Here is a 24,078-nt window from a genome sequence, read left to right on the forward strand (position 1 = left end):
AGTTCATTTATACTATACTTTTAGTGGATAAAAGGGCAAGAATTCTTGGATGGGTTTCTGGATTTCAATTTGTTAATTCCTTTTTTCATGCACCAATAATTTATTTTAGACCATACATTTTAAGTCTTTATTTCTTTCTTAAATTTCATGTTAGTCAAAGTGCATCAAATAGGATTGAAGAAGTAATAAGTTTTAAAAAAGAAAAGAATGAATTGAACTAAAAATAACATGCAATTGTATAATATATGTGTAATTCATATATAATACCCGTGTATGATCATTGTATAATTTAGATATACAAATAAGAGAAGTAAACAGTAAACTCCACTGTCATTTTGGTAAAAGTCCCCAAAAAGAAAGTCCTAAGTGCCTCGACAAAAAAACAAAAATTACAAAGCTTAACATGTAATAATTCTGCTAATTAAAAGGAAAAGTTAGCCCGTTTCACACAAGCAGTACTCCCTCTATATAAAATAAGCTAACGGTCATATTTGCAACATTTCGTTCAAAAACACCCCCCTCTCCCCATCTCTTTGTGACAAATTCTTTCTGTTTCTCTTTCATGGCAGAGAATCAAGAATCTTTGGAAAAACCCAATTTACAGACTGAATTAGAGAAGAAGATTCCACTGTTTACAGTGCTAAAGAATGGAGCCATCCTCAAAAACATCTTTCTTCTTGATAATCCCCCACCTATAACCACAGCTTCTATTGAAGAAACGAAACCAGATTTTGAAGAGATTTTGTTGGTGGTTGGACGACATCCAGATTGTAACATAGTCTTGGAACACCCAAGCATCAGCAGATTCCACCTCCGCATTCATTCTAATCCCTCTACTCACTCCCTCTCTGTTATTGATCTGTCTTCTGGTAATTCTTTAATTTCTCTTATCTTATTTAGACTATATATTCAAGCTCTGCCTTTGTAAGCCATATTTAAAAGAAGAGGGTTGTGGAAATTTTACTACTGTTTTTTTTTCTTCATAATCTTGCATATTGGTGATTTTATTAATGCACTAATGTTTCTTTATTTTTATTTTTTTCTTGATTAAGACAAGAATTTTTATGCTTAGTATTTCTCTCTATCATTTTGCTTCAGCGTACTATGAATTCTCTGTATAATTTATTGTTTAACATGCTTCATTTCTCTTTGCTCTAGACATTTTGATTGATTCTTTTTTTTTTTTCTGCTTTCCTTCTATATACGGTCGAAATAAACTTCGGCAATCGTACTATTGATCGAGGTCGAAACATAATGGATCGAAGAAAGACTTCGTAATATCGAGATGAGTTTCGAAGATGGTATGAACGAGCTTCAGATTTCAAGTATAGGTCAAATAACGAGTTCGAAGTCATTATCGAGCTCGGGTCCGAATCGTACTATGATGAGATGATTTCGAGCTTAAGGGCAGAGGGCAACCGATACCGAGCCCGAATCGTCACCTGATCCCGAGTCCACATCGAGCTCTAGAAGCAATTCCGACCTTCATCGAGACATCGAGCTCGAGCTCACACACAAGAGCCGTTGCAAACACACTAAGGGAGAGAATCTCGGCGGAAATTAGGGAAAAGTTGATTTATCATGGGTTCTCCACTATGTATTTTTAATTATATCTAAAGTAGGATCCTCCACTATAAAGACGATGACTACATTTTTGTAAAGGGCAGTTTTTTGCTTACATTGTAATTCAAGCACCATATTCTCCTATATTCAAGGATTATTCTTTTAGGCTTCATTAATTAACTCATTTTGCTGAATCCTAAAAATTATTTTCTTTCCAACCTTGTTTATTTTGCATTCTTTGCAATCTATATTTGATATTTCTATTTATCCTTACGATTTGTATTAAGCTATACCACATATCCTTAGAACTACGTACAAATTCAACTCTATCCGTTTTTCGGGTAAATAGTTTGGTGCCAATCGTGGGGCTAAGGGTAACACTGATTATTTGATACGAATCTGCAAAAACACACCGTTTTGCGCTTGTTTCCGGAAGTATCTTGGATTTCGGATTAGCAACGACTAACTACCAATCAAATGGCCTCACCTATCGACAACGAAACTGGTCTTCAAGATGAGAACAACAACTTGACACCCAGTACCGAAAGACCAATTGTCAACGCCGTTGGAGCTCGAATCGAAGTGCCGATAGATATCAATTCGCATGTGGCCATTGAGGCGAACCTACATTCTGAACCTGAAAATAGCATTCATGGTAGCACTCGATCTGCAGCTCGAGATAACCATAACGTCGAGGAAAACGGAGTCAACTTGCGTATGATTTTCGAAATGTTGCAAGCTCAACAAGCAGCGATAGCTCCGTTGCAGAGCCAAACCCAGCTACCGAGCAGGCCGGAGCCCAGTCCACCTCGAGAAATTGCTCACAGAACGGAGCCAACCATAGTGAGGTCAAATGAGCAAGAATCGCGGACTACTCCCGAAATTGCTAAAATACTCGAGGAGCTCATGAAGCGAGTCGAAGCCAACGATAAATAAGTAGAAACATATAACTCCAGGGTCGATCAGATCCCGGGAGTTCCACCAATGATAAAAGGGTTAGATTCCAAAAAATTCGTGCAAAAGCCTTTTCCCTCGAGCGCAACCCCAAAACCAATCCCCAAAAAATTCCGTATGCCCGAAATTCCTAAATATAACGGAACGACCGACCCCAACGAACACGTCACCTCTTACACGTGTGCCATCAAGGGCAATGATTTAGAAGACGATGAAATCAAATCTATGTTGTTAAAAAAATTCGGAGAGACCCTCTCGAAGGGAGCAATGATTTGGTATCACAACCTACCGCCGAATTGCATCGACTCGTTTGCCATGTTAGCAGATTCTTTTGTAAAAGCACACGCTTACGCCATAAAAGTCGCAACAAGGAAATCAGACCTTTTCAAGGTAAGTCAAAAGGATAACGAGATGCTAAGAGAGTTCGTATCTCGTTTTCAAATGGAACGAATGGATCTGCCACCAGTCACAGACGATTGGCTGTTCAGTCTTTCACTCAAGGTTTGAACGAACGAAGTTCGACGGCTTCACAGTGGTTGAAGCATAACCTGATCGAATACCCAGCCATCACGTGGGCCGACGTGCACAATCGGTACCAATCAAAAATTAGGGTCGAAGATGATCAGTTGGGGTCTGAACCCGCTGCTCGAAGGGATATTAATCGAGAACAAGGTCCGATCAGGGATCGATATCAATCATATAACAGAAACCACAAAATCAATGAATCGAGACGTAACCCCGGACAAAGCAACAAAAGAAGTGATCGAGGTCAAGGACCTCGGGGGCTGATGAACAGAAGTGGGTTCGACAGGCCTACCGGATCTAAGGAAGCGCCTCGGTTATCGGAGTATAACTTCAGCATTGATGCATCCGCCATTATGTCGGCTATCGGACGCATCAAAGACACTAAATGGCCTCGGCCCATGCAGACCGATTTTGCCCAGTCCCAATCAAATGTGCGAATATCATGGCACCCATGGCCACAGAACGGAAGACTGCAGGCAACTAAGAGAGGAGGTAGCCCGGTTATTCAATAAAGGGCACCTTCGAGAATTTTTAAGCGACAGGGCGAAGAACCATTTAAAAAACAGGGATTTCGGTAAGCAAAACGAACAAGAAGAACCACAGCACGTCATTCACATGATCATCGGCGGGTTCGATACCCCTCAAGGGCCGGTGCTTAAACACACTAAGTCATCGATTGTGAGAGAAAAACGATCTCGAACTCAGGATTACGCACCCATAGGAACTTTGTCCTTCAATGATGAAGATGCAGAAGGAGTCATACAACCTCATAACGATGCACTGTAATATCGTAATTATGAATAAAACTAAAGTTAAGCGTGTGTTAATTGATCCAGGTATCTCGGCCAACATCATTAGATTGAAGGTCGTACAACAGCTCGGTCTACAGGACTAGATCGTACCCGCGACCCTGGTTTTAAACGGATTCAATATGGCATGTGAAACCACCAAAGGCGAGATAATTCTGCCGATAAACATGGCCGGGACCATCCGGGAAACGAAGTTACACGTAATCGAAGGCGACATGAGGTACAACGCCATTTTTGGAAGGCCATGGATCCACAACATGAGAGCTGTATCTTCGACCCTACACCAGGTTCTTAAATTCCCAACATCGAGTGGGGTCATAACAGTGTACGGAGAATAACTGGCCACGAGAGAAATGTTTGCCGTCGAGGAAGCGAACTCAAAAGAGATCGAGCTAAAAAGAGGAACAAGATGCCAAATAGCAATCACAGACACCAGCTTTAACCCAACCAAAAAATCGGAAGATCGATGAAGATGATGATCAAATGATCCCTAGATCCTTCGTGCTTCCCGATGATTCCAACACTACCCAATCAACGATTGAAGAGTTGGAGCAAGTCATATTAATCGGGCATTTGCCCGAACGAAAGGTATGCCTGAGAACGAGATTAACCTCCGAACTCAGGGACAAGCTTATTCAATTTCTTATCGATAACATGGATTATTTTGCTTGGTCCCATTTAGATATAACAGGGATCCCACTGGATATAACGACGCATTGGCTAAGCCTGGACCCTAGGTTCTAACCAATAAAGCAAAAGAGAAGGCCCCAATCCGAGGTAAAGCACGCACGCATTCATAAAGGACGAGGTAACTAAACTTCTCAGAATAGGGTCCGTTCGGGAGGTAAAATATCCCGAATGGTTAGCCAATGTAGTTGTAGTCCCTAAAAAGGGAACAAACTTAGAATGTGTATAGATTACAAGGAATTAAACAGGGCATGCCCCAAAGATTCTTTTCCACTGCATAACATCGATCGCATGATAGATACTACGGCCGGCCACAAGATCCTTACTTTTCTCGATGCCTATTCTAGGTATAATCAAATCCAAATGAACCCGGAAGACCAGGAAAAGACTTCATTTGTCACCAAATATGGAACATATTGTTATAATGTGATGCCCTTCGGGCTAAAAAATGCAGGAGCTACTTACCAACGCCTAGTAAATAAAATGTTCGAGGAACAAATAGGTAAAACAATGAAAGTTTATATTGATGACATGCTAGTTAAATCCCTGCGCGCAGAGGACCATTTGACCCATTTGCAGGAAACATTCGAGATTTTAAGGAAATACAACATGAAACTCAACCCCGAGAAATGTGCTTTCAGGGTCGGTTCGGGCAAGTTCCTCGACTTCATGGTGTCAAATCGGGGGATCGAGATTAACCCTGATAAAATCAAGGCCATAGAAGACATCGCCATCGTGGACAGCGTAAAAGCCGTGCAGAGGCTAACGGGACGGATTGCCGCCTTAGGCCGATTCATTTCAAGGTCGTCAGATCGAAGTCACAAATTTTTCTCTCTACTAAAAAAGAAGAACGATTTCGCTTGGACCCCGGAATGCCAACAGGCATTATAGAAATTAAAACGATATCTATCGAGCCCACCACTGCTTCATACTCCAAAAACAGACGAAAAACTTTGCTTGTACTTGGCAGTATCGGAAATCGCGGTAAGCGGTGTCCTAGTTCGAGAAGAGCAAGATACGCAATTTCCCGTCTATTATGTAAGTCGAACCTTAGGAGAAGCAGAAACTAGATATCCACACTTAGAAAAATTGGCACTTGCACTGATAAGCGCCTCTAGAAAGTTAAGACCGTACTTTCAATGTCACCCCATATGCGTATTGACCACTTACCCACTCCGTAATATTTTGCACAAGCCCGAACTATCAGACCGATTGGCCAAATGGGCCGTCGAACTCAGTGGGTACGATATCGAATATCAACCCCGTACGGCCATCAAGTCTCAAATTTTAGCGGACTTCGTGGCCGATTTCACGCCGACCCTCGTACCCGAAGTTGAAAAAGAACTCTTATTGAAATCGGGTATGTCATCGGGGGTATGGACCCTTTTACGGACGGGGCTTCGAATGTGAAGGGGTCCGGGCTAGGCATCGTTTTAAAGCCACCCACGGGTAACACTATTAGGCAACCTATCAAAACTACTAGGTTGACTAACAACGAGGCCGAGTATGAGGCCATGATTGCAGGTCTCGAGCTAGCTAAAAGCTTAGGAGTAGAAGTCATTGAAGCCAAGTGTGACTCTTTGCTGGTGGTAAATCAAGTGAACAAAACCTTCGAAGTTCGAGAAGATAGAATGCAAAGGTATTTGGACAAACTGCATGTCACTCTGCACCATTTCAAAGAATTGACTTTACAGCATGTTCCACGAGAGCAAAACAGTGAGGCCGATGCACTTGCAAATTTGGGATCATCGGTCGAGGAATCGAGATAAGCTCAGGGATTGTCGTTCAACTCTCGAGATCCGTGATCGAAGAAGGTCATGCCGAGATAAATTCTACAAGCTTAACCTGGGAATGGAGGAATAAGTATATTGAATACTTAAAGACTGGAAAGCTCCCATCGGACCCTAAAGATTCGAGGGCCCTACGAACCAAAGCTGCTCGATTCACATTAACTGCAAACGGATCGTTATACCGAAGGACATTCGATGGACCATTGGCGGTATGCTTAGGTCCAGGAGACACCGACTACGTCCTACGTGAGGTGCACGAAGGCACTTGTGGAAATCACTCCGGTACCGATTCATTAGTCCGAAAAATAATCAGGGCAGGGTATTATTGGATCGATATGGACAAAGATGCAAAGTAGTTTGTTCGAAAATGTGACAAATGTCAAAGGTTTGCACCGATGATCCATCAGCCCGGAGAGCAACTTCACTCAGTCCTATCCCCATGGAACGTTATACCGAAGGACATTAACTGCAAACGGAACGTTATACCGAAAGACATTCGATGGACCATTGGCGGTATGCTTAGGTCCAGGAGACACCGACTATGTCCTACGTGAGGTGCACGAAGGCACTTGTGGAAATCACTCTGGTGCCGATTCATTAGTCCGAAAAATAATCAGGGCAGGGTATTATTGGATCGATATGGAGAAAGATGCAAAGGACTTTGTTCGAAAATGTGACAAATGTCAAAGGTTTGCACCGATGATCCATCAGCCCGGAGAGCAACTTTACTCAGTCCTATCCCCATGGCCATTCATGAAATGGGGAATGGATATCGTCGCCCCCCTGCCATCGGCCCCAGGTAAAGCTAAGTTTATTTTATTTATGACTGACTATTTCTCTAAATGGGTTGAAGCACATGCATTCGTGAAAGTAAGAGAGAAAGAGGTTATAGACTTTATCTAGGATCATATCGTATGTCGATTCGGGATACCCACTGAAATAGTGTGTGACAATGAAAAACAGTTTGTCGGCAGCAAAGTGACGAAATTCTTCGAAGACCACAAAATAAAAAGGATATTATCAATACCGTATCACCCCAGTGGGAACGGACAGACTGAATCAACGAACAAAACTATCATTCAAAACCTAAAGAAGAGGTTGAACGACGCTAAGGGAAAATGGAGAGAAATCCTACCCGAAGTTCTTTGGGCATATCGAACAACATCAAAATCCAGTACGGGGGCAACCCCGTTCTCCTTAGTATATGGCTCCGAAACCTTGATTCCAGTCGAAGTCGGGGAACCCAGTGCCAGGTTTCGATATACAACAGAAGAGTCAAATAACGAGACTATGAACACTAGCCTCGAATTATCGGATGAAAGACGAGAAGCTGCTCTCATCCAATTGGCTGCCCAAAAGCAGCGAATCGAAAGATACTATAATCGAAGAACCAAGCTTTGCCATTTTAAACTCGGGGACTTAGTGCTAAGGAAAGTCACCCTCAGTACCCGAAATCCAAACGAAGGAAAAGTAGGACCGAACTGGGAAGGATCGTATTAGGTTCTCGAAAACGTCAGAAAAGGATCTTACAAGCTCGGTATTATAAACGGCAAACAACTATCAAGCAATTGGAATGTGTCGCACCTAAAACGATACTACTGCTAAGGTATGACCCTCCCATATTCGTTTACATTTCGAAACTAACCCCTGCAGGAGTCCGATCAGGAGCTAGGATGGATCCTTCAATACGAAGCCCTAGGTTTGAAAGCACGCGTTGCACTCTTTTCCCCTTAGACCGGTTTTATCCCAAATGGATTTTTCGGCAAGATTTTTAATGAGGCAACCATTGATCGTGCTAAACATAGAAACAATTTGACAGTATCCGAGGCCTCTTTACAATCGACCTCGAATACTGGGGGGCATTTGCCCTCAAATATATCAAGTTCTGATGCAAGAAAGTTATTTCGTAACAATAGGGTTCCAATAGGAAAAGTTGTAAGAGCCAAATAGTCAAAACGAACCATGCTCATGTAGTTGGCCCGAGCCCTGACGCAAAATATGAACACATGTATAATGACTTGCAAAGAAATTTTTCTTCTTTACCCAAATCTTGTATCCAAGAAAAATTCCTCAATTTCGAGATCTATTATGCAAACAGGATTGAGATAAATCTCCGAGTTCGAGCAAGCACCCACTCGACTATTACGCCTATGGGCTACATTACTTCGAGTTCGAAACATTCACTCGACTAATAAGCCTACGGGCTACTCTTATTTCGAGTTCGAGTAAGCACTCACTCGACCATTACGCCTACGGGCTACATTACTTCGAGTTCGAAACATTCACTCGACTAATAAGACGGGCTACTCTTATTCCGAGTTCGAGCAAGCACTCACTCGACCACTACGCCTACGGGTTACATTACTTCGAGTTCGAATCATTCACTCGACTACTAAGCCTACAGGCTACTTTTATTTCAAGTTCGAGCAAGCACTCACTCGACCATTACGCCTACGGGCTACATTACTTCGAGTTCGAATCATTCACTCGACTACTAAGCCTACGGGCTACTTTTATTTCGAGTTCGGGCAAGCACTCACTCGACCATTACGCCTACGGGCTATATTACTTCGAGTTTGAAACATTCACTCGACTAATAAGCTCACGGGCTACTCTTATTCCGAGTTCAAGCAAGCACTCACTCGACCATTATGCCTACGGGCTATATTACTTCGAGTTCGAAACATTCACTCGATTAATAAGCCTACGGGCTACTCTTATTCCGAGTTCTAGTAAGCACTCACTCGACTATTACGCCTATGGGCTACATTACTTTGAGTTCGAAATATTTACTCGACTAATAAGCCTACGGGCTACTCTTATTCCGAGTTCGAGCAAGCACTCACTCGACTGTTATGCCTATGGACTACATTACTTCGAGTTCGAAACATTCACTCGACTAATAAGCCTACGGGCTACTCTTATTCCGAGTTCGAGCAAACACTCACTCGACCATTATGCTTACGGGCTACAATACTTCGAGTTCGAATCGTTCAATCGACTACTAAGCCTACGGGCTATATTACTTCGAGTTCGAAACAGTCACTCGACTATTACGCCTATGGGCTACATTACTTCGAGTTCGAATCATTCACTCAACTAATAAGCCTAAGGGCTACATCATCTCAAGTTTGAGCAATCACTCAACTCGACTACTAAGCGTGTGAGCTACCTTATTTCAAGTTTGAGTAAGCGCTCACTCGGTTATAAAGGCTACGAAGTCCAAATTCGATCAAATTGCCTAAATCCTTATGAAAATATTCATAAGGCATGAATAAAATCTTCACAAGGCAGGAAACAAAACAGAAGCAAGTCGGTAAAAGAAAAAGATATTTATATATATACAAAATTGTTTACATGATTGATTGCAACGTAGAAACTAAGGGCTAAGTTTCTTGGTTATCTCCGGGAGCGGTCTCTTCTCCACCGGGCTCCCCCCCGTTCTCGGACACGCTCTTATTCCCATCATCATCATTATCATCATCATCATCATCCGAAGCCAAGGCTTCATCATCGAAAGCCAAGGCTTCAGCATCGGCTTCGAGTTCTTTAGCCCTTTTTATCTTTTCAGCGAGATCGAAACCTCGAGCATGGATCTTCTCGAGGGTCTTCCTCCGAGATCGGCACTTAGCAAGTTCAGCGACCCAATGTGCTCGAGTATCAGCAGTTTCGGCTGCCTCTCTTGCTTGGACCTGGGCAGCTTCAGCATCGGCCTGATAGACGGCCACGAGCGCATCCGCATCGACCTTTGCCTTTTCGGCGTCATATTCGGCCTTAGCAAGTTCAGAGGCCAATCGAGCCTCAAGCTCCTCTATTCTTCTTGCTTGAACCGAGCCTTTCTCCTTCATTCTTTGGAGTTGGTTTTCGGCCGATGATAATTGGGCTCGAGCAGCTTCTTTCTCTGCAGCAAAGCGGTCCATACCTTATTTCCACTTCAAAGACTCTGCTTTTATAACATCGACCTCTTCACGAAGTTTTTCGATCATCTCAATTTTCTGCTGCAGCTGTGAGACCGAAAAATTAGCCATCGTTCCGGTATCGAGCCCATAGGCTTTTAAAAGTATTATTACCTGCTTGGATAGATCGGTCTAATCTTGGTGAGCCTTGGCCAACTCAGCTCGGAGGTTTTTTATTTCCTCTCCCCTTTGCCCTAAGAGGAGTTTTAGGGAGTTTCTCTCCTCCGTAACCCGTTGAAGGGCGGCCTCGTATCGACGCAGCTTGGTTCGGGATCGAGAACATGCTTCTCGATGAACTGCCGCGGCCTGCAAAGAAAGAAGAAAAGAAGTTAGAAAAGAAAAGCAAACATAAAGGTAATACCAACAAAATAATTTAATGCTTACCTAATTCAAATCCTGCTGCACCCCGTGAAAAAGATCCGATGCATCACTAGTACCGGCAACGTCCTCGACACCGGTAAACATGTCACGAAAAGGATCCTCTCCATCATGAGGCCTGTCTAGTTGGAGGGCCCCCAAAGCTTGGGCTTCCCGAATCGCCCCTGCGGAAAAAGCAGGAAAGGTGGGCGAGTCTTCGATTGCTAGTGCCCCAAAAGAATCACTTGGAGCATCCTCTTCGGTTCGAAGATATTCGAGGAGAGCCCCTTCAGACATATCCCCCATCCGTTGGCTTCGATGGGAAGCATCTTCGATCTCTAACAACTCAGGGACTCTGCCCGAATCTTTCTCCGATATATCCTCAGTTCGAGGCGGAGCCTTATGAACCACCATCGATCCAGTTGCCTGTGGAAACGTCGGTGGTCTTCTTCGTTCGGGCCGCCAGCGCGGCCATCATTTTCTTCTTCTTCGTCTTCATCCCTTAGGCGCAGAACTGATTCTACGGTCAAAGGAATGGTATTCTTGTTCGGCTTACGAGCCGTCCTCTTCTTCGGTTTTGGATCTTCGGAAACGGAGGGCCTTTTCCTCTTATTATCTTTCATCGGCTTTGGGACAGAGGCCGAAGCCTCTTCCTCGACGGACGAGGGCCTCAAAACCGCATCTTTGCCCACACCTACATACGGGAAATTTTATCAAAGTGTACGGAAAGCATCTTGTTCGAACTACCAAAAAATACGAGAAAGGAGCTTACCATGATTTTTGGCCTCCCATCGGCCCTTTGACAAATCACGCCATGAGCGCTCGACGTATGTGGAGGTCGAAGCCAGAGCACGTACCCAGTTCTTGAGATCGAAAATTGCGCCGGGCATCCAGGGAACCGCTGCATCACAAAAAGGGAAATATCGGTGAGAAAAGAAATGAAAGGGCAAAATAGAAGGAAGTAACAATAGAATTACACTTACGCTTCATATTCCACTCCTTGGGAAAAGGTATCTTTTCAGTCGGAATCAGATCCGAAGTCCTTACCCGAACGAACCTGCCCATCCAGCCTCGATCCCTGTCCTCGTGGCTCGAAAACAGAGCTTTGGTAGCCTGACGCTGAAGTTTTATTAACCCTCCTCGAAAAAGGCGGGGACGGTACAATCGGATGAGATGGTCAAGGGTGAACGACACCCCCTCGATTTTGTTCACAAAGTATCGGATCAAAATAACGATCCGCCAAAAAGAAGGATGGACCTGGCCTAGGGTTATTTGGTATTGACGACAGAAGTCAATAATAACAGAATCAAGGGGACCTAACGTGAAAGGGTAAGTATACACACTTAAAAACCCTTTCACGTAAGTGGTGATATCTTCGTCAGAAGAAGGGATTATTATTTCTTTGTCTTCCCAATTGCAATCTTTCTTTAGTTGTTTGAGGTGCCTCTCGGTTATCGAACACATGTACCTCGATACTAGCTCACATCGGCCGGGAACCGATGAGCCTTTATCGACCTTAAAATCAGAGGTAAGAACACACGCCCCAGGAACACACTCCTCAGGCCGTGGCTCTACTGGTGTTTCGTCGGCGGCAGACTGTGAAGATGAAGCTTTCTCTTTCTGAGGAATGGTTTGTGATGTTTTCGTCATTTTCAAATTTAAAGGTCAAGAATAGAAGAAAGTGACAAAGATTTGGTAGTTTTGAAGGACTTTTGCAAAGAAGAATCACAGATTTGCGAATAAACTCAAAGGGTATGAAAAAGAACTTGGGAAATTTGGAAGATTGAAGATGTAAAAGTGGTAAATGGTAAAAGGAAGGGCTATTTATAGATTAAAGCAATGGCGGTTCAATATCAGCGGTGGCCGACCACCGTCTGACATGCATTAAATGCCTTGAATAACTAAATCGACGGGACAGCTATCACGTGCGTCATGATCGAACCCGATGTGAACGTCAGCTTATAATCCAATCGAGCCATTGAGAAATCATATCGTTTCTCACCACATCCTTCCCGAGAAACGAGGGGACTATCTGTATACAGTCGAAATAGACTTCGACCTTCGTACGATTGATCGAGGTTAAAACATAATGGATCGAAGAAAGACTTCGTAATATCGAGATGAGTTACGAAGATGGTATGAACGAGGTTCAGATTTCAAGTATAAGTCAAACACTGAGTTCGAAGTCATTATCGAGCTCGGGTTCGAATCGAACTATGATGAGATGATTTTGAGCTTAAGGGGCAGAGGCCAACCGATACCGAGCCCGAATCATCACCTGATCCCGAGTCCACATCGAGCTCTAGAAGCAATACCAACCTGCATCGAGGCCGATCGAGCTCGAGCTCACAGACAAGAGCCGTTGCAAACACACTAAGGGAGAGAATCTCGGCGGAAATTAAGGAAAAGCTGATTTATCATGGGTTCTCCACTATGTATTTTTAATTATATCTAAAGTAGGATCCTCCACTATAAAGAGGATGACTACATTTCTGTAGAGGGCAGTTTTTTGCTTACATTGTAATTCAAGCACCATATTCTCCTATATTCAAGGATTATTCTTTTAGGCTTCATTAATTGATTCATTTTACTTAATCCTAAAAATCATTTTCTTTCCAACCTTGTTTATTTTGCATTCTTTGCAATCTATATTTGATATTTCTATTTATCCTTACGATTTGTATTAAGCTATACCACATATCCTTAGAACTAAGTACAAATTCAACTCTATCCGTTTTTCGGGTAAACACCTTCATTTGATTTTGATTTATCTAGTCAGTTAATTTTCTCTGCATATGTTGGTGGATTTTCCAGTTAATTCACATTTCTGTTGTTGTTTATTACCTGAGCCTTGTTGTTTGTTGTTTATTACTGTAGTAGTTTCTGACTGTGGTCAGTTAATTTTCTCTGCATATGTTGGTGGATTTTCCAGTTAATTCACATTTCTGTTGTTGTTTATTACCTGAGCCTTGTTGTTTGTTGTTTATTACTGTAGTAGTTTCTGACTGTGGTTTTGCTGTTGTTTTAGTCCATGGGACATGGATTTCTGGTAACAAGATTGAACCAAGGGCAGCCAAGAAGAGAGCAATATTGCAACCAGTAATGGATTCAATCCTCTCAATGTTAATGTTAGAATCCAATCGACAAACTCCAACTCTACTGGAAGCAAGGATGAAGGGCAATGTAGCTACAAGGGGTATGAAGCCTTATCAAATTCCCAATCCATCCCAGTATGATAGTCACATGGATTGTGAGAGGAGTGAATAAAGCACACAAGCAAAAGGAGTTAAAACTATAAAGGAGAAACAAATGAGGCCGATAGCTATACTTGAGCATAGAGTAACTGAAAATAAAGAAGCAAAAATTATCCAAAAAATAGCACCAGGATGGAGTTGGGTGTCTAAAGAATAATATGGATACTATGGAATCCTAGATTATGTGACTTTAGTATGATTGACAATGATGCACAATTTATCTATGATCAAGTTAGGATGCATGAGATGAAGCTGGTATTCGACTTCACTGCGATCTATGGACTTCATACAATACAAGAAAGCAGGAAACTATGGGGGAAATTGCAGGGATTGGTGAATGTGCAACAGGGACCATGGTTAGCTATGGGGGGATTTCAATACAATCTTGAATCAAGAAGACAGACAACATGGAACACCAATACAAGACTATGAAACAAGGGACTATAGAGAATTCCTGCTGAATACAGGACTGACTGAGGTAAGGACCTTTGGTAGGAAGTACACATGGACAAATAACCACACTTACAGTAGAATTGACAGAGCCGTTGCTAATGCAACTTGGATGAATACAATGTCAACAGTAACAGTGCAAATAATAGAGCCAATGTTCTCGGATCATTCCCCACTTGGAATCAGTTTTGATATGGCCAACAAGATGCAAGGGAAAGCCTTTTAGGTTCTTTAACTGTATGGCTGAACACCAACAGTTCTTGACACTGATAGAGAACAACTGGGAGAAGCAAATAGCAGGTAACTACATGAGGAAGGTGTGGAGCAAGCTGAAATAGATTAAGCAAGATTTGAAGAAGCTTAACTCTGAGCAATCTATAAGAGTAGAAAAGAAGCTGAAGCAGATCAGACAACAATTGCATGAGGTGCAGAAGAAAATGGATACAGAATATCAGAATAGTTCTCTGATTGAAGAAGAAAGAGACCTAAGAAACCAACTGGAAAAATGGGGTGGGATTAAAGAGAGCATCTACAAACAAAAATCCAGGGTACAATGGCTTAAAGAGGGTGACTCAAACTCTATTTATGTCTTCGCAACCATGAAAAATAGTAGATGCTCCCAGAACCATATCAGAAGGCTTAAAACTGATCGAGGGGACATCACACAGTCTGATGTTGAAATTGAAGAAGTTATTGGTTTCTACAGGGGACTGCTTGGAACAACAACAAGTACTCCACCTGCAATTAATCCTAATGTGATCAAGGATGGACCAACCCTGAACAGGGAACAACAAGATTGATCAGACCAGTCACAAAAGAGGAGATATACCAGGCACTAAAAGATATAGATGATATGAAAGCACCAGGGTGTGATGGACTGAATGATGTATTTTTTAAGAAAGCATGGCCCATTATAGGAGAAGAAGTTACTGACGCTATTCTTGAAAGCAAAAGGAATCTTTTCACCTTTTTTTCCGAACGTGTGTCTTTGTACATGGTATATGTACCTCTACTTATACAAACAAAGGGGAAAGATAAAGAGACAAAGACCCATAAGGCCATAACCAATTCTGTACAAAAAAAAAAAAAGAAAGGACAAAGACCCATAACCAACTATATTTTATACAACTAGACAACTATATGTACTATGTCTTGATATTGCTTCTGCTTGCTCAATATTTGAGGCACCTTTTGTGAGAGCTCTGTTAACACCCCCTTCAAGTGGGAGCCCGTAGATCGGACTCCCAACTTGCCCAAAAAAACTCCGATGAAGAGGTCCTGCCAATCCTTTTGTGAAGATACCGGCGATTTGGGTTGTAGTTGGAACAAAAAGACAAAGAAATTAGACCATCGAGCAGTTTTTCGCGGACGAAGTGACAATCAATTTCGATGTGCTTTGTTCGTTCGTGAAAAACTAGGTTTTTCGCTATGTGAATCACAGCTTGATTGTCACAATGGACAGAGACTGGAAGCGAAGGGGAAATGGATATGTCAGCAAGAAGACGAACAATCCATGAAAGTTCTGCTACCAAACGTCGGATATATCGATATTCAGCTTCTGCCGAAGACAAAGAAATCACTTATTGTTTCTTCGATTTCCGGGAGACGGGGCATCCACTTATGCTCAATAAGAAACCACTAATTGATCTTCGAGTATCCGAGCAAGATGCCTAATCTGCGTCACAATAACCCAAAATCTGAAATGAAGGCTCGGATGAGAAGAAAAGTCCCAAACTTGGATCATTTCGAACATATCAAAGAGTATGTAAAGCTGCCTGATAGTGTCCAGATCTTGGAGATTGCATGTATTGACTCAAGGTATGTATAGCAAAGGATAGATCTGGTCGGGTATTTGTGAGGAATTTAGCTTCCCCAAGAGCTTCCGATAAATGGTAGGATCAGGCAAAAGCTCACCAGAATCAGCAGTAAGCTTAATGTGTGAATCAAGCGGAGTGCAAACATCTCTCGATTGTAGAAAATCAAACTTAGAAATGAGGTCAATTGCAAATTTCCTCTGAGTCAAAATGATATCTCCAGGCTCGTAAAAGTTCCATACCTAGAAAATAACTTGCTTCTCCTAGGTCCTTAATTCAAAATTCAGAACCAAGGAATGATTTTATCTCACTGATTTCTTCTTGATTGTTTCCTGTTAGGAGAATGTCATCAACATATACGGCTAATATAGTCGTTAGAGTCCCAGATATTTTGAAGAACAAGGAGTAGTCATTGACCGAGGAGGTGAAACCTCTGGATCGTAAAGCAGAGGATAGTCGAGCATACCATTGGCGCGATGCCTGTTTCAAACCATAGAGGGACTTGCGAAGACGACAGACATGGGAAGAGCTTGGAGGTGCAATTCCTGGTGGAAACTTCATAAACACTTCCTCGTGCAAGTCGCCATGTAAGAAGGCGTTATTAACATCTAACTGGTATATGTTCCATCCCTTCTTCACTGCAACAATTAACAAACATCTGATAGTTGTCATTTTCACCACCGGTGAAAATGTCTCTGTGTAGTCTACTCCCTCTCGTTGTGTATCTCCTCGTACTACTAGCCTTGCTTTGAGTCTTTCCAAACTTCCTTCAGATTTGAGTTTAACTTTGTACACCCATTTGCAGGGCAATGCTTTCCTTGCAAAAGGGATTTGAACTACTTCCCAAGTGCAATTGGATTCTAATGCCTCAAGTTCTTTTGCCATAGCTGCTTGCCAACCGGGATGAATGGCTACTTCTTGGTAAGAATTTGGCTCAGAAATTTGGCATATAGAGTTAACAAACTATTAATTTGGTTGAGAAAGTGCAGAAAAAGAGTAAGAGTGAAACGGGGTAAAAGGTGGGTTTGATGAAATTACTGAATAAGCAGCATCGCATATGTAGTCTGATAAATATTTAGGTGCATTATGCTCTCTAGAAGATCTACGTAGCCCATCTGCTGGAGCTGATTCAACTCTAGATGTAGACAGAGTAACAATGGGGCAATCTTTGCCTCTAGGACTGGAAGATGATAAAGAAATAACACCTGGTGTAGTTACATTAGGTGAATTAGATTCCTGTTGTGAAGAAAAAATATGTATTCCCTCATCAGAGACAGGAAAACTGGCTGGAAACAATTTTGACATAGGAGTGGAATAAGAAAAAGGGAATATAGACTCAAAGAATTTGATATCCCTAGAAATAAATACGTGATTCGATTGAATGTTCAAAATTCTATATCCTTTATTTCCAAAAGGGTAACCTAAGAAGACTCTAGGGATTGCTCTAGGGTGTAGTTTATCTCTATTTCTAGAAAGAGTAGAGACAAAGCATAAACAACCGAAAGGCTTCAAATGAGAGTAATCTGACAATTTGCCAAACAAAACTTGATAGGGTGATCTATTATTTAGAACTCTTGAAGGGAATCTATTAATCAAGTAAGTTGATGTTAGCAAACAATCACCCCAATATTTCTTTGGTAAATGAGACTGGAATAATAAAGCTTTACATGTCTCTAATAAGTGTTTGTGTTTTCTTTCAACTACCCCATTTTGTTGTGGGGTTCCAATGCATGATGTGTGATGAACTATCCCTTTGGAAGTAAAGAAATCTGAAGGAGTTATTCCTGTCCCTAACTCATATGCATTATCTGATCTTATGATCTTAACCTTGGCTGAGAATTGTGTTTCTATAAGAGCTAAAAAGGATTTAAGGGTAGGGAAAGCATTAGACTTTGTAGATAAAAGATAGGCCCAAGTTGCCCTTGAAAAATTATCCGCAATAGTAAGAAAATATCTTTCTCCCTTGTAAGTGGGAACATTATAAGGACCCCAAGTATCTATGTGTAGTAATTCAAAGCACTGTTTAGAGCTAATAGAGCTTGTTGGAAAAGGCAATTTAGACTGTCTTGCCATTGGGCATATGTCACAAGGAAAAACCTGTTTATTTTTTGATGAAAGAGATATATTCTTTATATTTTTCATTGCATGATAAGGTAAGTGCCCCAATCTTAAATGCCAAAGTCTGTTGGAATTCATAGAATCAGAAACTGCAGTTTTATTCATTTTCAAACTTTCATTAGATGGAAAAATTCCTCTTACAGATATTTGAATAGACTCTGGGACATAACTACACGATTGAACAAAAGACTCCAAGTTGGCTGCACTACAAGTCTTCACATGATTTTTAGGGAAAAGAAAGAAAGGCTCATTGGACACTCTAGACTTAGTTGAATCAACTCTCAACACATAGAGACCAGCAAAAGCTTCACCAAGTACCATTTGCCTCTTCAGAAAAGGGGCTTGTACAAGACATTCAGATTTAGTAAACAAAATATTAGAATTTAGCTGCTTACACAATTGGTTAACAGACAAAAGATTATGGTTGAAAGAAGGAATATAAAGAACATTATGCAACTCAAGTTCAGGTGAAATTAATACACTTCCTAAACTGTACACTTTGACTTTATAAGAATTTGACACAATTGGTTAACAGACAAAAGATTATGGTTGAAAGAAGGAATATAAAGAACATTATGCAACTCAAGTTCAGGTGAAATTAATACACTTTCTAAACTGTACACTTTGACTTTATAAGAATTTGGTAGTGTAACTTGAATAGGGAAAGGGAGTTGTTTGAAATTGTTTAGAAGTGTTTTATCATGAGTCATATGTTGTGAGGCTCCTGAATCAATTATCCAAAACTTGGATGTGATAGTTGTAAAACAAGAAATAAAGGCGTGAAAAGCAGTACATTTACCCACATAGTTGGCACTTACATTAGCATCAGAACCTGAAGTACCTATGTTTCCAGCTTGCACAGATTGTATCATCTGAATCAACTGCTCACACTGTTCTTTTGTGAACCCCCGTGGATTCATTAGGCTAGGTGCAACACCTCGAGTGATAACTGCTCCTCCTCCTGATGTTTCACCTTCCTCAATCACTGCTGCATTAGCCTGAATATTTCCAAAGTTTCTCTTTGGCTTAGTGAACTTGAAAGACGGTGGGTACCCAACCAGTTTATAATATTTCTCTTTCTGGTGTCCCTACTTCTTACAGTAAGAGCAGAAGTTGTTTTCCTTGCTTCAGTGTTACTGTTATAATTTCTACCCCTGTACTCACTATTAGTTTTTTGTGCATTAACATTGAAAGCACTGGGCTCAACCGACACATGGTGATCAGAGCGTACCTCCCTTTGAGACTCTTCATGTAAAATGATTGAATAAGCTTGTGCTGTGGAAGGAAGAGCTTCATCATGAGGATGTTTCCCTTTACTTATCCCTCATTGAGCCCCATCAAGAACTAGATTAGCTTTTGATCTTTATTCATTTTGTGATTGTGAGTTTTTGCTCCACAGTTGCACTCACACCCACAAGCCATGAAGGTATTAAGAACTTTCATTTGATCCCAGATTCTTTTGAGCCTGGTAAAGTATGCTGCAACATCATTTATTCCTTGCAAAATGTTGTTAAGTTCTCTTTGTAGCTGGAATAATTTTGCACCATCAGCTTGGCCATATCTTTGTTCTAGCTCAGCCCAAAGTTCTCCAGCTGTTTGAGAGTAAATGACACTTTCTGCTACATCCTTGCTTAAGGAGTTTAACAGCCAAACAATGACCATGTCATTGCATCTCCTCCATTGTGCAAACAGAAGTGAGTTCTCAACTGGTTTTTGACATGAACCATTGATGAATCCTTGTTTGTTTTTAGCAGAAAGAGAGATTAATACCCCCCTTCTCCAATTTCCATAACTGGTTCCATCAAAACTGACATTAATAAGGTTCATTCCAGGAGAATCAGAAGAGTTGAGAAAATATGGATGAGTTCCATCCACCAAATTTGAAGCTACTACTGTGGTATTCCCAACAGCAGCATCAAGGATAGTCCCGGGTGTGACTTCTCAAGGATTCTGAAGCAACAACCATAACAAGGAAATGATAGAACAGAAAGATGAAGGAGAAAAAAAAAGGAAAAAAAAAACAACAACAAAGGATAGAGAAATAAGATCTCTAAATTAGAGCACCTGCTCCTGATACCATGAAAGCAAAAGGAATCTTTTCACCTTTTTTTCCGAACGTGTGTCTTTGTACATGGTATACGTACCTCTACTTATACAAACAAAGGGGAAAGACAAAGAGACAAAGACCCATAAGGCCATAACCAATTCTGTACAAAAACAAAAAAAAGGACAAAGACCCATAACCAACTATATTTTATACAACTAGACAACTATATGTACTATGTCTTGATATTGCTTCTGCTTGCTCAATATTTGAGGCACCTTTTGTGAGAGCTCTGTTAACAATTCTACACTTCTTTGCAACTACTGAGATGTTTAAAGCTATTGATTGCACTTCAGTAACACTTATTCCTAAAGTTAAGAATCCAGAATCAGTTAGGAAATACAGACCTATCTCATATTGTACCTTTCTGTATAAAATCATCTCTAAAGTCCTAACAAAGAGGCTACATGAGGTTATGGAGGTATTGCTAGATAACTGTCAATCGATGTTTGTACCAGGTAGACTGATAACTAATAACATAATACTCAGCCACGAGTTAGTTAAAGGCTATGGCAGAAAAGGGCTATCACCAAGGTGCATGATGAAGTTGGATATGCAGAAAGCATATGATTCACTCGAATGGGTCTACCTGGAGCAGGTTTTGATAGACTTGGATTTTCCTGATACTTTCATTAAATGGATCATGAATTGTGTGCAGAGTGTCTCTTACTCTATTTTGCTGAATGGCTAGCCAACAACACCTTTTGATGCAAAAATAGGTCTAAGGCAAGGGGATCCCTTATCTCCATTCCTTTTTGTTTTAGCTATGGATTACCTGACACGAAACTTGAAGTCACTAAGGCTGATACCAGATTTCAATTTCCACCCCAAATGTGACAAAATGAAGATAGTGCAGTTTGGTTTGCTGATGACCTGCTTCTATTCTGCAGGGGTGACATAGGATCAGTGAAACTATTGTACGATTGTTTCCTCTAGTTTTCTCAGAGTTCAGGGCTCACAATTAATAAAAGCAAAAGCTCAGTTTTCTTTGGAGGTATACCGGAAAAGGATCAATTCGATATTCTGACTGTGATGGGATTCTCTAAAGGCACTTGCCAGTGAGATATCTAGGAGTACCACTTTGTATAAAGAGGTTATCTGTATCATAATGTCAGTCATTGCTCGATAGAATAGTGGGAAGAGTTACCTCATGGACTACTAAATTCTTGTCTTTTCCAGCTAGACTACAACTGATTAAAGGCATCTTGTTATCTATGCAAACATTCTGGTGCCATATCTTTGTCTTACCAAAAAAGATCATTCATAAAGTGGAGCTTAGTGGTCCAGCCTCTTGCAGAAATACAGGGTAAGGCTGCATACAATAGACCCTTGTGGTCCGGCCCTTCCCCGGACCCCGCGCATAGCGGGAGCTTAGTGCAATGGGCTGCCCTTTCATAAGGTGGAGGCTATATGCAGAAGCTACCTATGGACGGGAGGAAATGATATATCTAAGAAAGCTCCATTGTCGTGGGATAAAGTATGCTGTCCAAGAGTAGCTGGTGGACTCAATGTCATTGATATCTACGCTTGGAATAATGCTGTCATTTGTAAACATTTCTGGAACTTATGCAAAAAGAAAGACAGAATGTGGATCAAATGGATCCACATCTACAATGTAAAAGAAAAACAGATATGGGAGACTAATCCTACGCATGCTTCTTGGATGGTGAGGAAGATACTGAAGGCTAAGGAGACAGTTGATGAAGCAGGGATAACACACGAGGAGCTAATGAACATAAACTATTTTTCTATTAAGAAGTTGTTACCTACAACTCAGAGGGGACTTCCCAAAGGTGGCCTGGAAGAGGTTAATTTGTAATAATTCTGGATGCCCTAAATGACTCTTTACAGTTTATAATGCATATAGCTGCTCTTGGCAGGCTAATTACTAAAGATAGACTTAGCTAGATGGGGCATGGTAATAAATCCAATTTGTTCTTTGTGCGAAAGGGAGGAGGAGTCTACTGATCACCTATTCTTTAAATGCTAATACTCATCAGTTGTGTGGTACAAGATGCTCAGTTGGCAGGGAATACAAAGAGCACCAATGGGGCGGCAACAGAAAGTGGAATGGACTGTCAAATATACGAATGGGAATAATGCAATGGTTGAGATTTATAGAACTGTGATGGCTGGGAGTGTATACACCTTATGGCAAGAAAGGAATCTAAGAATTTTCCAAGGCAAGAAGAGAAGAATTGAAGATCTATGCAAATTGATAATTCAAGACACCCATGGTCGAGGGCAATGGAACAAAAAGTTAGCAGGGAGATTGAGTAGGATGAACTTCTACCCATAGCAGTGTTGGAATGAAATTTGTACAGGGGAGGAGGGATAGTAGCAGATAGTAGTTGAAATACTTGGGGTTGTCCAAGTATTATGGGTTTTGTTCTATTTTGTAAAATATTTTTTTCCTGGGAAATAAAAATACTTAATTACCAAAAAAAAAAAAACAAATCTAAGTTAAATTATGATGCAATTAATTTTTATATAAATATCTGGTTCGACAAACTTCAACAGATAATCTAATGTTTTGTATATAACATGCTAGTCAAGTCAACCTGTTGATCTTTGGGTTAGTCATACTTTGTCATACACACTAAGATAGGAATTAATGCCACAGAAAAAGCAATAATATTTTGGAAGCCGGCCTCATTCTGCTGTATGTTCAGTTATCTAATGGCCAAGAAGATCTACTATCATTGTAAATGTTTAGAAACTCACTTTTGAAAGGAATTGTAATCTAAAGTTTATCCTCTTTCCGTCTTCTCGCTGGAACCTTCTACCAGTTAGGAGGCCATTAACATATTAGATGTCTCCTACTTGTAATGATAATAGCTGTTACATCTAATGGTTTCTCTACTTTCCATACACTAACTCATGTCTGTCTTGTAATTCTGTTTGCAGTCATCGCGGATTGGGGCATCCAAAGCTAGCATGTCAAGGTCTCTTTCTGTGCCTGGGAGAAACTTTGTCATTGTTAGATCAATGTCCTTTGCTACCCATGAAGAGCATGTTCCATATACTGGAGATGGTAAGTCAGTGTTTAAGCTGTGTGCCTGAATCATCAAAAAAGAGTGTACCATGTTTAATCAAGTCAAACTAATTATGAAGCTGTATGATGTTAAGCTTATCCATATTCTACTGTATTCGTCACAAATGTTTAGTGAAGCCTTCCAAGTAAATAAATCAATAATGTAAAGTAACCATTTGTTCACAGACGTGTTACTATCTGATCCAACTCTGGTCTTTACTGGTCTATAAAATGATTTCTTTTATAAGTTGATTAATGAGTCCCATGCATCTGAATCTTTATTCTTCTCCTGAATCAATTGAAATAAGTGTTTCAAAAATTTTAGTGACTTCTAATTCCTAGTGTATTCGGAAAACCTGCTTATCTAAAATAGCCACTGGTTCCTCAACATAAGATAGATCCTTGTCCAACTGAACCGAACTGAAGTCTAACACATGAGACGGATCGCCGTGATATTTCCGAAGCATAGAAACATGGAATACCGGATGAACCACAGAAAGACTAGGTGGTAGTGCAAGTCCGTAAGCCACCTCTCCAACTCTCTCAAGAATCTCAAAAGGCCCAATATACCTAGGGCTCAACTTGCCCTTCTTCCCGAACCTCATCACACCCTTCATAGGCGAAACCCGGAGGAATACCCGCTCACCAACCATGAATGCAACA

At 41.0% G+C, this 24,078-nt stretch overlaps 1 protein-coding gene across 3 annotated transcripts in view; it reads left to right on the forward strand.

Moving 5' to 3' along the window:
- The first annotated feature begins 359 nt into the window (after positions 1 to 359).
- The window catches only part of LOC107817965 (FHA domain-containing protein PS1), a 45,931-nt gene continuing 22,212 nt past the window's right edge, over positions 360 to 24,078 (forward strand). For 2 of the 3 annotated variants that reach the window (XM_075243964.1, XM_016599748.2), the window contains exons 1-4: positions 360 to 869; positions 13,670 to 16,774; positions 16,965 to 17,080; positions 23,289 to 23,415. In XM_075243964.1, the coding sequence (XP_075100065.1) occupies positions 563 to 869; positions 13,670 to 13,908 (546 nt within the window). In that variant the 5' untranslated portion in view covers positions 360 to 562 and the 3' untranslated portion in view covers positions 13,909 to 16,774; positions 16,965 to 17,080; positions 23,289 to 23,415. The remainder of the gene's footprint in view (positions 870 to 13,669; positions 16,775 to 16,964; positions 17,081 to 23,288; positions 23,416 to 24,078) is intronic. The other variant, XM_075243963.1, reaches the window with a different exon arrangement.

This window comes from Nicotiana tabacum, chromosome 22 (genome assembly GCF_000715075.1).
Source record: "Nicotiana tabacum cultivar K326 chromosome 22, ASM71507v2, whole genome shotgun sequence".
In the NCBI taxonomy this organism is placed as follows: Eukaryota; Viridiplantae; Streptophyta; class Magnoliopsida; order Solanales; family Solanaceae; genus Nicotiana; species Nicotiana tabacum.